We start from the raw sequence: 14,809 nt of genomic DNA, 5'->3' as shown, positions 1-14,809 counted from the left end.
GTGGGAGTAACGCAAGGACTGTTCCAAACCCGAATTTTCACAATACAGAATCACATTCACTATAAAGTTCATATTCCAAAAGGTGCATGATTAAGAACAATAACATATTCAGTGAAATTTCAGGTGAATATGGACCTTAATCTATCACGTGAAGGTAGAGAGGTTGTTTCCAAAGAAAAAGGTGCATGATTGAGATGTGAAAATGAACAAAGTAGCCCCCACTATGTTAACACTCCATTAGCTAAATAACAAGAAAATCACATGTCACATGAACTCTATGTTACAACAAAACAAGACAGCTAGAGGCCCGAATTCATTAGGCAACACCTCATAGAGGACACAAAAGATACCAATAGTGCCATGATTGAATTAGCATATAGCTAGTATAGTGAACATTTCAATAAAGTACCACATAGTACTATTGTCTGGCAATGTTGCTAACACTCTAAAATGTTGTCACATCCATGTCAGATCTTCGAAAGTTGTACTTCAATTACCACTTTTAGAGGATTCGACACACCTAATGACATTTTTTAGAGACGTATTAGTACTTCAATTACCACTTGCCTTTTGAGCTTGGCACCATTTAACGAATATAATGAATACAATAGGATTTATGGCTACACAAACTATTGAAGTCTTTTAGGTCAAGACTTCACCTTTGATGCTTAGGCTACCATGCTCTTTTAGGTCTATACACGACACGTAGACTCCTCGAACCATGACATACTTGCTTGTTTGAACGTAATTTTTTTCAACGTTACAATCAACAACACGATTATTTGTTATTCCTTGTCTGATTTTTTAGTATGATCATGATCCAATAACAATTTCTGAATCATTGTACTTGCCTCCGCCTCTGCCTCTGCCTCTGCCTTTGCTTCTATTGCGCGATTTTTATTATGTGATTTAGCGTATGCCTCGAAGAACTCCCTGTTCTCTTTCTCTAACTCATTCCACACTGAAAAATACAAATAAGTATCACAATGATCTGTTAGGTATACAAGAAATGACATATTAGCAATGGTGTAGCTAAGATTGTCAGTTGAACATTCTTCATCGGAAAATAATATTGTGCATATTAGCAAACATCATTATGAGCAGTGAATAAGTTAATATTCATCTGTTAACTTTTAATATACTATCAGGTTATCGAGAAACACTATACCGTCTATAATAAGTGGGATTAGTAAGTTTTTAAAAGTAATGCTGGTTGCTTTGTTATAACAAGTTAAAATATATTAGAAAAATTGAACATTGTCATTGTATATAAGTTAAATTCGATAGAAATAATACAACACTAACCAGTAACAGTGATGACAGATTTGATATTTGCATGCTTGGAAAGGGCCTCTATGCATTCCTCTTTAGTCATGTGAAAAATTAGACACTTTTCTATCAGATGCTGCACCTAACATCAAGGACAACTAGGTTAGTACATAATAAAAACAAAAAACAAGAAAATAATCCAAAAAGATAAGTTCCCAAATTTTCAAATACAAAATCAAGAATAAAGGTTGTCCCTTTGTTCGATGCACAAAACATTTCACGTTTATAAGTGGTCAAAAAATAGCCGCACCTTAAGAGGTTGTGTGATGTAGGAAGTCTACCATAATGCAATTATTAGTGACCGATTCCACAGCTTGAATCCGTGATCCATGACCTATAGGTCATAACTCACAGGGTGACGTGGGACAATTTACCGTGCTCCAAGACTCCCTTTCAAATACAAAATCAAGAAAAAAGGACAGTTTGGTGGACGAAGTATCATGCGTTCATGAAGGGTCAAGGAAGGGTTGCGCCCAAGGGTGCGTGAGTCTGGTGGACAAAGTATCCTGCGTTCATGAAGGGTCAAGGAAGGGTTGCACCCAAGGGTATGTGTTGTAGGCAGCCTAACCTGATGTAACCATCAATAGTTGATTCCACACCTTGAACTCATAAGTCATAACCTATATGTCATAAAAAGACAACTTTACCGTTGCTTTAACATATATCACCCTTTCTAATATAGAATCAAAAGAAGGAAAACAAAAAAAGAACCCTTGCTAATTCATTGAAGTATCATGATGAGAAGTTGGTGATCATAAATAAAAAATAGGTGATTTTTTTCTATTCGTCCAAATTTTGATGGACATAGTTCTTCGATACATATATCGATGGAAATTAGCAAATACTATATAAAATTAATCAAGATGCACACAAACTAATCTAGACACCACGATTATAAAAAATAATAATCAGGAATATGAATCTTTTAGTTACCATGTATATGTATGAAGCAGGGGAATCCCCCATGATAAGTTTAGTATCTGATCTTCACAAAAAGCAAGTTGAAGAAAATATTATATGAGAGATCAAATGCACAAGAGTTATATTATATTGTATGATATAATATTATGATAAAATATGAATTATATTATATAGTGTACCAAAAGAGAAATATAGTATTTTGTAGGGCCAAGAATCCCACGTGGTAGATAAATGATAATTGGTGGAGAGAGGATTAGAGGAGATTTGTGAATGACCATTTTTTTGTCTTTATAGGATTATTATCATAGCCAGCAGCCTCCACTTGATAATTTTGTCCATGTATAGACAAATAATCCAAAAGTAGATACGTTTCGATGTATTAAGCTTTTGTTACGTGAAGTTCGCGTATTAGGGAAGAAAGTTAGTAGAAGTGGGAGTGTTGTCTTGTCTTGTAAAGGTTTAGGATTGTTAGTGTATGTCGTAGTACTAGTTGTATCCTTGTAGTTCTAGTCATTATGTTGTTTATTGTGGTTCGATTATTACACTATTTTAATGTTGTTGTTGTCTCTTTCTTGCAGACTTTACATTGTTTTTCTTATTAACGATTGTTTTATCCATTGTTTTCTTCTTCCTTTCCTTGAGTTTAATGCACTTGTGCCGAGGGTCTTTCGGAAACATTCTCTCTACATCCCTGAGATAGTGATAATGTTTTCGCACACTATATCCTCCCCAGACCCACTTAGTGGAATTCCATTGGATATGTTTATTGTTGTTGTTGAATTTCGGGAAAAGATCAAACTATAAAGATTTATTATACACAACATTTTTACAAGAAATTGTTTCCATATATCAAACTCCTAATTAATCTTCTAATCACATAACAATAATATTATCAATTTCGCAAAAATAAAAATATAGCATTTAAATAATGGAAAAATAAGACCAACAACATGCTACGAAGACGAAAAATTAAGGTGTACTATTTCTCTCATTTTTAACTTCACATGAAATAAAGATGTCCAAATTGAGTTGTCAATGGGACAACTCCGTTCACGTGGGAACGGTACCTCCATCCTACTGAAGCAAGAGACATAGATTTGACACAGGGGCGGAGCTATAGCCAAATAAATTTAATTGCATCCGCTTGATTGAAAACTATATGAATATGATGAAATAACTTTTTTGTTTTGTTGTTATAAATATATTTAACTGTGGAATTACTTTTGACACGAGTAGATTCTTCAACATGTTCATTTACTGTAATTTTATAGAATTGGGATATGGAGAAAGATAGAATGTGTGCAGGTTTTAGTATTTTGTCTTGTGGAGGTTAGAGAGACTGTTTCTGAAAGACCCTCGACTCAAATTATGCATATCAATGCATATTTAAAACAAAAGTAATGAAGATATCGCAAACAATAGAGGATAAATTCCAAAGCATACAGAAGAAACAATATCCACAATAAAATAAAACGATAACCGAATAAGCACTATAAAAATAAGTAGTAGCATAAATCGAGGGATCAAAAATTATAAGAATAGTGTTAATACTACTAGTATGCAAAGGAGAAACCTATCTCACTGGACAACAGATGATACTGAACTACCTGCTAACCTAATCCACAACCTTAATAACTTTTTATCTAAATTCATGTCTTTTAGTTAGTTGGAGGTGCATCATATTCTGTCTAATTAACTCTCAAATATGCTTTTTCGACCACATCTACTCCTCCTGAAGCTCACCACATCGATCTAAACCTATCTCACTAGACACAAAATGATACTGAACTACCTACTAACCTATCATCCTAATCCACAATCTTATAATTTCTTATCTAAATTCATGTCTTTCATTAGTTGAAGGTATATCATATTATTATCTAATTAACCCTCAAAGAGGCTTTTTCGACCACATCTACTCCTCTTGAAGCTCACCACATTGGTCTAAGCCTATCTCACTTAGACAAAGATACGCATCATATTCCATCTTAATTAACTCATATGCTTTTTCGACCACATCTACTCCTCTTGAAGCTCACCACATCAGTCTAAACCTATCTCACTAGACAAGATACTATACTAACCTATCATCCTAATCCACAACCTCCCACATCGGTCTAAACCTATCTCACTAGACAAGATACTATACTAACCTATCATCCTAATCCACAACCTTAATGACTAAACCGACCTATCTCACTAGACAAGATACTATACTATCCTAATCCACAACCTTAATGACTAAACCAACCTATCTCACTAGAGAACCAACCTATCTCACTAGACAAGATACTATACAAACCTGTCATCCTAATCCACAACCTTAATGACTAAACCAATCTCACTAGACAAGATACTATACTAACTTGTCATCCTAATCCACAACCTTAATGACTAAACCAATCTCACTAGACAAGATACTATACTAACCTATCATCCTAATCCACAACCTTAATGACTTAGTTCATCATATTAACTCCCTACACTTTCTCGACCACATCTACTATTGTTGAAGCTCACCACATCAATCTAAACCATATCCACAACCTTAATAACTTGGTGGTTCATATTTTAATATACTATAAGAACAATAAAATAAAAAGATTTAAGACTAGGTATTGGGGGTGGGTGTTGGGAGGCCCGCACAAGTGAGTTCTGCAAAGTAGGCAGCGTCAACACTTGGCCAGCCTATAACCCCTCCATAAATTCTTGCGCCAAATTAAACACCAAAGTGTTAATTGATAAGCGCTGCGGCCGGCTCTCACCGCCCGCTTTGTTTTCCTTACTCATTAGTTTAAGGCAATTTAATAATTTCTTACTTTCTATCATTTATAATACTCAAATATCACTCATAATATTGCAACCTTCGATGTGGGATGGAGTATGAGTTGTAAATCTTAGTTAGTGAAAGCCAGTAAATCGGTTTTATTCTTATAGTTATTTCCTCGCTTTATTTTGGTTGTTTAACTATAAGTGATTTCGAGTAGTTATCTTTCGGAAATAACCATTTTACCCCCACAAAGATAGGAGGGGTAAGATTTGTGTACATACCACTCTCCTAAGACCTCACTTGTGGGAAGGATCACACTAGGTATGTTGTTTGCTTTTGAGTAGTAGCGGAAATTTATCTTTCAAAAATAGTTTTTTTACAATAACACTTGTGGTACGTACCTTTGCCCAGTAAAAAAAGTAGTTTTCTTACCTACTTTCTATTTTCTAGTGTTTGATAAATAATTACGAGGTGTGGGGGTGGAGGCAGATGGTGTGGAGGGTTTGGATGTTAGTTATGGTTTTTTTTTTCCTTACTTTCATCAAGGAGGTCACTTTCCTCGTATCATGAACTTGCTTTCCTAGAGAAATATTTTTAAAAAAAATTTGACTAACCAATCATGGGAAAATTGAAAATTATTTCCTCCATATCGAACACACTCCTACAATTGTACAATATTAAGGTTTGCAATGCAAATTGAAATGATATCAACAATATGATTTTCTTTTATTTCCACTGTGATGTACAGAAAATTTGCACTGGCATCTGATTACAAACTTGGGAAGAATGCATATCAGCCAGGAAAAAGATACTAATAACATTTAATAACATATGATAAATAACTCTCTCTCTCTCTCTCTCTCTGTTCAAATAGAAAGGTAAGCTAATTACAGTCAATCAATCAATCAAACCAAAGTCGAAAAAAAATCGAATACATTATATAACATACATACTGATACATCTTGGAAGCAGTCTCCATCATCATGTCTTTTTTGACAGGAGTGGCTCGAGTTGAGGATTGGTGTCCTTGGAAAGAAGAGATTCGTGGACACCAGATTCGAGTTCAGGTTGAAAAAAATCGTCTTTCCTTTGATTGAGAAGCCTCTGAAACAAGCTTGGTTTGTTTTCTGCCAAAGAGTCGTGTGCCTTTGGAAATTCAGTTAACCGCTGAACATGCTGAAGACAAACTTGCACTGCATCATGAACTCGAACAAAGTACCACTCCTTGCCAATCAGATCAATCACACCAGCTTTAGCTAGGGTCAGTAGCACTTCGCGGTTGGGATTGGAAATGGCTAGCTGCAATACAACACATGGTATCGTTAGGCTGGAAAGTAAGTTCTAGGATATAGAATTTGGGATGCATATTTGTACAGTCTTAGCAAAAGAGAGACATTCTCAACCTGAATGTCTCGCGATTTATATTCCTGATGGAGCTCTTTCAGAGCTTGAACAGCACTGGAGTCTATATACGTAACAGCTGGAATAGACACATGAATTGTGTTTAGTATAATGAAACAAAGGGCAGATAATAGTATGCTCAACCCCTAAAGCATTATACTTTTCTTCAGTTTCATATCAAATACCAGAAAATATTAGAAGAACTGTATGAGGCAGAAGAAGCTTTAGCACTACTAAAACATAGCAAAGGAAATAGAATTGGTAAATTCATCATCATTTAGTCATTCAGATTGTGCCAAACTCATGGAGACTTACGGGCCATCTCAAGGATCACAAAATGAATTCTTGAAACTTCTGGTCCTCGACCTTTAGATTCCTCTTTTTCAATTTCATAATCCCGTAACCTGTGCTAGAAATAAAAGAGATTCACAGTAACATGTAGGATATAATTTGCTGAAAGCAATAGAACCTTAACAGTTTAGTCCATGCTTCAGAAATACTATATTCAAGGGAAAACTTGTTGTCCTTGTGGAAAAATAAAGAAAACGAAAAGACAGTGTTCTCACCTGTCCTTTATGTAACTTGTGTTGGCAAAGTATATAGGTGCATCAATTCGAACAATCACAATACCGTTATATGTATATGCTTCGGGGTATTGTTGAGTATTTCTGTAAATCGTAGTTCCAGGAAGACGCCCCAAGACAGCTGAAAGCAAATCATGTCATAAGAAATTACATTAATTATAAGGCATTGACCTAAAGGAAAAAAATAACAGAACTTAGCACTGCGGTTTAAACATCAAGTACTTAATTATCTTGAAACTTTGCAGTAAACAACTAGGGGAAAAGAAATGCTTGTAAGGACTGACGTGTCACCAAGAAAATGAAAAATTTGAAAGAGGGGTGAGAGAAGCATCCAGATAAAACATTATATTGACCTGAATATTTAGAGGACACGGAGAGGCACCAAAGAATAGCAATGGCAACATGAAGAAGTCAATGATTCAATTACAGGATAGTGTTATGAAAAGCTTAAGAATTGTGCTGGCAATGATTAACTAAGTCAGTGATTCAATTACAAGGTAGGGACGATTGCAGGAACTTACCAATATGCGGATTTGCTGATTCATGGATAACAAAAGCAAGTGACACGCCAACCTGTGAACAAATGAGACCAAAAAAGTTGGCAAGCTAAGTTTATTCTTAAGATCATAAATATATTTTTCCAATATAGAAGTTATCAGCCAGTATATTGGAACTATTAACATCTTCATTACATATCATCAGGTTCTTTTTCTGGTTATAGAATTGGAGCAACAGGTCTTTGTTTTGACTCCCATTATGTGAAATTTCAAAATAAAGAAGGCATTGGACTTCAAGCAAATACTGCATAACATTCAATTATCAATGAATTTAACTTCAAGCATTTCCTGCTAAGTGATTGTACTTTGAACACCATAAAATCAAGTAACTAGCAAGCAGGCCAAGCTCGTAGCAACAAACAGTTGGTTGAACAAGAAAAGATAGTTCTCAGTTTATAGTGTATGAAAAAACTTTAATTGAATATCCAGAATGAAATTTTCAATATATTTAAGTCTGATTATAGATAGATACTAACCCCAACAAGGACACCAATCTCTATGCCTAGAAGCAAGGTTGTCATGCAAGTAATAGTCCATAACAGAAAATCTTTCTTGTCAACACGCCACAAAAATTTAGCCTCGTCATAATCCACCTGAAATGAGGAAAAAATAGAAATAAGAATATAATTTTACAATCTGAACATGATATTTGCTGCAGTTAAAGTTCATTTATCTGTGCTTATAGTGAAATGCAGAATGTGGTCTTACTTGATCCTAAAACAGTCAGCACCTAAACAAGAATTTCATCCATGATGCTTCAAGGTTGTGAATATCTTACAGGAATGTGGTGTGCTTAGTGAAAGTAATTAGAAATAAACAAAGAAGTGGATAGGAATCATATAAAACAAATAGGAAACTGATAACTAAGAGCTGTTCAGGAAATTATAAATGCAAATCCTCAAATGAAATGATCCTTGACATATTACTTTCTCTTCAGCTTCCATGTATTACCGTATGACTCGATATTATCTGATCATACAGCAATAATTCCCAGGGAAAATATCAATAGAGTGTCAGGACAATCAAACAATGAACTGGAAAATGCTCCTGTAACACTTACTAATTAGCCTTAAGTGAAAAAAAGGGTAAGGACACAGGATGTTTTTCCCTTGCTGGTCAGTATTCACAGGATGTTTTTCCCTTGCTGGTCAGTATTTGACACCAATCTTTCAAAACATATAATGCAAAAATCCAAGCAAGCCAACTAGATACATCAGAGAACTATGACATGATAAACCCAAATGAAGCATGATTGAGTAGTTGCTGTTGTATTTAGTTAACTGCTGATGTTGTTAATTTCAACTAAAAGCTATATCTGGCATATAGAGAAGTCCATTCAAAAGAATGGCAACTTTGAAAATATAAAATGGAACACATCGTTTTGGGGTAGAAGATGGCCATACCAGTCCAATTACAGCAGATATCACAATCGCAGCCAAAGCACACTGCCACAGCAATACAAATAAATAAAAATAGTGAGAAGTGGAAAGTTTAAAATATCATAACTAAGATAGGAAAGTGTCAAAATGTTGAACACAAAACTGCAAGCATGCAATAATGGAAAGATCTACAGTGTCCAACATCTTTTTGTTTAATCTTAGCTTAGAAATATGAAAAATGTATTTATTTTCATATTTTATTGCCTTCGACCTTCCTAGATTGTTGATACAGAAATGCACTTAAATATGAGTGGTATAAACAGATAAAGATGATTACATCTCTCTTTTTTCTGGACATGCTGAACTCCACCCTCACCCACCTACCCCACAAAAAAAAGAAGTAAAAGAACAGGAGCTCAATAGTGACCGTTTCCCCATTTTGCTCCATATGGACTCAAACCCCCAATAGGTTATCCTCCCTTATCATAATGATAATTATATCCCATAGCATACGTTACAAATTGGAGCCAAGATAGAGGCCAAGAGACTGAAAACATTGCTCCAAATGATGTGACAGTTGAAAGCAATCTAGTTACCAACAGTCAGGTGAAAACTTTACACCTTCAAACAAATTCCTTTACCTGAGGTATGTATTCAAATACAGGAGTCAAGAATAATAGTGCACAACCCATTATAATTCCCATCACAAGCCCTGATAAGCCCGTTTTCGCTCCACTTTCATGATTTACAGCTGATCTAGAAAAAGAGCCTAACATGGCATTAGAAAAGAGGAGCTTTGTCAGAAACCAGCTGGGAGAAATTTTGAAAAGATACAAATATGAAATTGATCAAGCCACATATAATATTCCAAACTCACCTGTTGTAGGGTAAATTGAAAAGAATGAGCCACAAATGTTGGCCACCCCAAGACCAAATAACTGTTACAATAACAGAACCATAACAAGTTTAGTACAAAGTGTTCTGATTTCGCATGAGACTTTTTGTGGTTGTTATACAGTGACAATAGAAGGAGGAGAACGAAATGAGTAACCAGATAATGTTTCTTACAATTTGAGTGAAACTGGTGAAGAACTAGAGTTTGATCAGAAGCTCTTAAAAAAACATTCAGCTAACAATGGAATTAAGGGAGAAAAGGAAAAGGTAAGATGTGCTAAATATGAACATTTAAAATGTAAACTATCCAAATTACAAATATTTGGTGAAAACATATCACTTAACTCATACACATTAAACAATAGATCTTGCTCAATCTCACAACAGACTAGATAAATCATACTTGTCCATAGAAAATAAGTGAATAGCAGTTCTTGAGATGATAATAGAAAGTCACACACCTCTTGATTTGAATCCAACTCATATCCATTCTTTGCTGCCAGTGCCTTAGCAATCCCCACTGATTCCTATAATGTTGGTAACTAGTATCACCTATCACAAACAGATTGTCTAGAAAAGGACGGACAGTGAATGCTTAAATTCTTACTTACCAGGATAGCCACACCAGTAATAAGAACTGTAGTAGGGATCAAAGACTTTACATGACCGAATTGCTTTGGTACAGAAAACTTTGGCAGCCCCTGAGGTATATCTCCCACCTAAACCATCGGATAAACATCTTTATTATAGTGATAACAGTTCTTTCAAATCACATCATGCAGAGTAGGTCTTGCTGACCCTGTAGGTCAGATGTTAAAATTAATTTATGCAACTATCCTTCTCAGTCCCATGTGAGGAAAAAAGTGGCAAATGTAACTGAAGTCGTTATTTCTGTGTTCTCAGACTTGGTCACATGTAATGTTTTTTTAGGCTAATCTTAAACTCAATTCCTGCAGTTCAGGTTGAGCTTAATTCATATCGTTCTCACCAACGAAATTGAAGGTGGATGATAGATTTTCACAAAAGCTGTACCCAGAACAACAGCTGTGAGGGGACCAGCTGCACGCAGAAACCGCAAGTGCTTGCTTGTTTTTCCCTGAGAAGAAAACATTTAAAACAAATGAAACCTTCATATTACCGACAAAAAAGTTTATAATACACATGAAAATGTTGCAAGCTTCTACCAAGTGCTTCATGGTCAGAAGAATAGCTAGCATCAGTGAGCCCATAATAAAAGGAGGCCATGAGAACTACAAAAGAAAATAGAATTAGTCGTTGAAGCAACGAAAAATATCTTGTAGCGATTAAATAAAGAATTAACTGAATGACTTAAAACAATGCATAATAGTTCTCTTGCCTTTTTTCAAATCTACTCTGGAAAAGGAAATATGGAAATTTTGTTGACTTACAACTGCCTGTTTTGAAGCAGTTTCCAAGTCTCCAACAAAATGATTCAAAATCCTCTTCGACGACATTCAGCACTTACCACTGCCTAACTTATATTACCTTCATGTACTAGTTCTTTCAATGAATGTCCTTTGTCTATACATGACTGAGAGATATAGCTCTCCAAACCAATATTGTAGAATATTATCCATTTATACAAACCTTTGACTAAAAACAAAAATTCACCCCGACATTAAGGTTTTGCAGGATATGAATCATCATAAAAGCTAAGTAGACAGTTATATTTGACATTGCAGAGAAAATTTTAGTTTCATGCATGTTCTGGTCGCCAGTGAATAGTGTGCCAACCACCCAAAAGAAAGAAATCAAGTATCTAGTCTGCATGCTTCAACCTAAATTACTCACATTTAAGTTTCTCTTAGCATGCATAAAGATGGAGTAACCTGCAAATATTTAATTCTGAGAAGTACCTTATCTGCTCCAGAAATTATACTTTCGACTAGAGGTATAATTTTGCTGCTCCGTTCTATTTCATAGCCCAAGAAATACTTTGCTTGGGACAAGGCAATGACAAAAGCGGAGGCGGTTGTAAAACCAGATATCACAGAGTGGCTGATGAAACGTATGATCCATCCAAGCCTACAGAGGAATGAAACTGGGAATGAGACTTTGAACAAATTCAGTCAGAAACATAACCAATTTGCAGAATTTTCAACCAGCTCGTAAGAGAACCATGGGTACAGAACCCATTAGAGCCCAACGTACATCAAAAGGCACATTATTAGCAATCAATATCAATTCTTTAAATGCTAAGCAACAAGTTTCCAAGTCTTACAGGGACGGCGATATTTGCATCATACTCCTCTTAGGAAGTAAGGTCTAGCCCAGTGTTTAAGCATGGTCTATGTTACAATCCCCTTTGCTATGAATGGTTTCAATCAGTAGAGCCAGGGAATGGTGAACAAATTCTCCTAGAAGCTATAACTTTTGTGTGTGTATAAGAGATGATAGACATGGATTCTCACTTTGACCACAAGAGAGTATGACAATCTAGATATTTCAAAGTTATGATAAGAAAGAATCAAAGCTTAAAGAAGAAATACCGTAACAGCGCCATAATGCATTCCAAGATGCCAACCATAAGTGCTAATAGTATAGCGAGCTCTGTGTATAACTTGTCTGATGGTTCAACTATGCTGCTCAAGACATTTGAGACTAGAAGGGACGTCAATGCAACTGGACCAATTGCAAGCTGACGAGATGACCCAAATATGGTGTAGACAAATATAGGGATGAAACCAGAATCTGTTTAGCAAAGGTCAGATTAAGAAAAGCTACAATTGTGAAGATTACTAAGTAATCAGAAGATAGGTTTCGTAGTTATAAAGAATCAAATGAGCATAGCTAGGAAATAAAGGTTCATAAACAACTAGACATTCGAAAAACTCTGGAATGGTCATGGCGATTTTAATCCACATAGATTTTTTCTTCAGCTATGGATGCTAAATTAAGGAGGAAAGAAAACAGTGCTTCAAAGAGGAGAAAACAATGCCTTCTTATTTCAAAACAAGGAAAATAACCTCAGCACCTAATGCAGAGCTCAATATATAAATCGAGATTTATTTCCATTTCAGCATAGTATTCAAAGGTGCCTTCATCAACATATCGAGAAGAGTATCTGCTTCACTTTGTTGAAATGAAGAAAGAAACCTAAATAAGTAAATTATGCTGCAATGGTGTACTTACAAAGTCCATATATGGGTTGAAGCCCTGCCAGCTTTGCATAGGACATCGACTGTAAACATAACATAATCAGTTAAAATGAAAATGTATATAATTCATTCTCATTGAAAGACCAAAAGTGCCTAAAAAAAACAGCACACTTGACAAGCAGTCTAGCATAAGATAATAGCTCATATAATGCTAAAGACTAACAGTGCAGACTGAGGACATTTTATCCAATCATCATTTTGCTATTAGCAATTAGTCTAAAAGATTCTAGCATCCACATGCTCATTCTCAATCAAAAACAGATAAAGAGGACAAATGAACCCAGCAGGGCCTTCAGTCTATAGTTCTATCACATCATCAATTATACTGTTTACAAATCATAAAAGTTAAAAGAGGAACCAGAGCTCCATTATCTTAAATTGTGACGTTGGTCTATAAAATTGTTGAGAAAAAGAAAAAAAATTAAGAGAAGTGGAGACAGACAGGTATGAACTGACTAATGATTAAATTACACAAATGAAATGCACCAGATATCCAACCTATCATCAACAGTAAGCTTATAACTAGAGGCAGATCTAGAATTTATACGCAATGGTGCATTGCTTATTATGTATATTGAGGAAAAGAGATCCTTCAATACTCTTAACACGCGTACATGCACACTCTGAAACCGACACAGTACATACACCAACAGTTTATAAGTTGGATTCAATGTGTATAGCAAGAAAACCAAAAAAAAAAAAAGTACTCCCTCTGTAATCACTAATTAAAACAATTTTCATTTGACTACAACTTTTCAAATGTTTTCAAATAAATTGAATTATTAACTGTTGCAACTTATAATACTCTTTACCAAGTTTGCAAATCAGTAAACTTTATTTCAAAAAGCTGGAAGAACTTTGACCTTGTCCCATAGAATGGGATTGAGAGAGTGATTAACTCAGCACTATCAACCTATGAATTCTATTACTACCTCTGTCTCATTTTATTTGGCACAGTTGAAATTTCGAGATTCAAAGTTCTAAACTTTGACCGTGAATTCGAACAAATATGCTTCATACGGTAACAGAGATGACTAATTCAATTCATAATTTAACAAACAATGAAAAAAAATTGTACCTGAGGAACAAGCATGATACCGACTGTGATACCAGCCATGAGATCAGATTGCAAGTACTCACGCACTTTATACGTTCGCATCCAACGATAACAAGGAAAAAATAGCTCAATCCATTCCTTCCACGTCATCCCCTTCATCCTCGCCTTCCATTTCGATACAACAGATGCCGAAGCAGACGCCGTCGCCGACGACGACGACGATGCCGTAGCAGACGGATGCTCCAGCTGGATGATTTTCACGGCGCGGCTACCGCCGGTCGACATGGAAGTTGGAGAAGGAGAAGAAGATGAAGCGAAATCTACAGAATTAGTTGTTATAGCCGTAAGGTTTTGGGAGCTCGGAGAAGCGTAGGTTCTGTCCATGGCGGAGCACGGCGGCGAATGGCGGCGTATGGTGGCTCCCACCGGGAAGTGTCAGAGAAGAAGAAAAATGGTGATTGGCGGAAAATCTATAAACTTCATTTGCCATATGATGACTGATGAGACTTTTAAAAACAATTTTACAAATCTGATTTAGGAATCTTGTTAATATTTTATTCTTTTTTTATTTATTTATTTCATGTTTGATGTTCTGTATCCGTATTAAAGGTACACTAAAAATTCTCAAATTTGAAAAAAGTACTTTTTACCAAAAACGACTTCATATTCGAGACTCAAATTCAAGAGTTCTTAATCAGAACTTTTGACTAAAGATCGAGGATAATACCTTCATCACAA

General features: G+C 35.4%; 2 protein-coding genes and 1 non-coding gene across 4 annotated transcripts; all 3 read right to left on the bottom strand.

The window, feature by feature from the left end:
* Positions 1-494: 494 nt before the first annotated feature.
* LOC125819659 (uncharacterized) lies at positions 495-2,385 on the bottom strand. Of its 2 annotated transcripts, none has more exons than XM_049499123.1 (4): positions 2,263-2,385; positions 1,306-1,405; positions 775-961; positions 495-520 (listed from the first exon to the last, which is right to left on the bottom strand). In XM_049499123.1, the coding sequence occupies exons 1-3, from the start codon at positions 2,293-2,295 to the stop codon at positions 786-788; spliced, it is 309 nt and encodes a 102-aa protein (XP_049355080.1). In that variant the 5' UTR covers positions 2,296-2,385; the 3' UTR covers positions 495-520; positions 775-785. The 2 variants fall into 2 exon arrangements, with proteins under 2 accessions (XP_049355080.1, XP_049355079.1); XM_049499122.1 differs by having other exon boundaries at positions 1,306-1,411; positions 2,263-2,379.
* A 2,498-nt stretch (positions 2,386-4,883) lies between these two features.
* Positions 4,884-5,053, bottom strand: LOC125819725 (U12 minor spliceosomal RNA). The gene has a single exon (XR_007442473.1). It is a non-coding gene; the product is annotated as a U12 minor spliceosomal RNA (small nuclear RNA).
* A 669-nt stretch (positions 5,054-5,722) lies between these two features.
* On the bottom strand, positions 5,723-14,559 carry LOC125819623 (probable sulfate transporter 4.2). The gene is made up of 17 exons (XM_049499081.1): positions 14,093-14,559; positions 12,989-13,037; positions 12,346-12,547; positions 11,713-11,881; positions 11,020-11,085; positions 10,824-10,931; positions 10,447-10,554; positions 10,297-10,362; positions 9,819-9,879; positions 9,583-9,710; positions 8,966-9,007; positions 8,039-8,155; positions 7,527-7,578; positions 6,988-7,126; positions 6,737-6,825; positions 6,424-6,500; positions 5,723-6,319 (listed from the first exon to the last, which is right to left on the bottom strand). Exons 1-17 carry the CDS (start codon positions 14,453-14,455, stop codon positions 6,002-6,004), a joined length of 2,154 nt encoding a protein of 717 aa, XP_049355038.1. The 5' UTR covers positions 14,456-14,559; the 3' UTR covers positions 5,723-6,001.
* Positions 14,560-14,809: the final 250 nt, after the last annotated feature.

Source organism: Solanum verrucosum, unplaced genomic scaffold, assembly GCF_900185275.1.
Source record: "Solanum verrucosum unplaced genomic scaffold, falcon-dt-bn FXZP01000255.1, whole genome shotgun sequence".
NCBI lineage: Eukaryota > Viridiplantae > Streptophyta > Magnoliopsida > Solanales > Solanaceae > Solanum > Solanum verrucosum.
Note: the sequence above shows the minus strand (reverse complement) of the source record. Positions and strands in the feature narration are given on the sequence as shown.

Coding starts and splice junctions, on each gene's coding strand:
- LOC125819659 (XM_049499122.1), bottom strand. CDS start 2,295: ATGGGGGATTCCCCTGCTTCATACATATACATG. Junction 1,412..2,262: donor CTGCTTCATACATATACATG/GTAACTAAAAGA, acceptor CCTTGATGTTAG/GTGCAGCATCTGATAGAAAA. Junction 962..1,305: donor ATCTGTCATCACTGTTACTG/GTTAGTGTTGTA, acceptor TGTATTTTTCAG/TGTGGAATGAGTTAGAGAAA.
- LOC125819623 (XM_049499081.1), bottom strand. CDS start 14,455: ATGGACAGAACCTACGCTTCTCCGAGCTCCCAAAACCTTACGGCTATA. Junction 7,579..8,038: donor AGATTGGTGTCCTTGTTGGG/GTTAGTATCTAT, acceptor ATTTGTTCACAG/GTTGGCGTGTCACTTGCTTT. Junction 7,127..7,526: donor ATCAGCAAATCCGCATATTG/GTAAGTTCCTGC, acceptor ATTTGCTTTCAG/CTGTCTTGGGGCGTCTTCCT.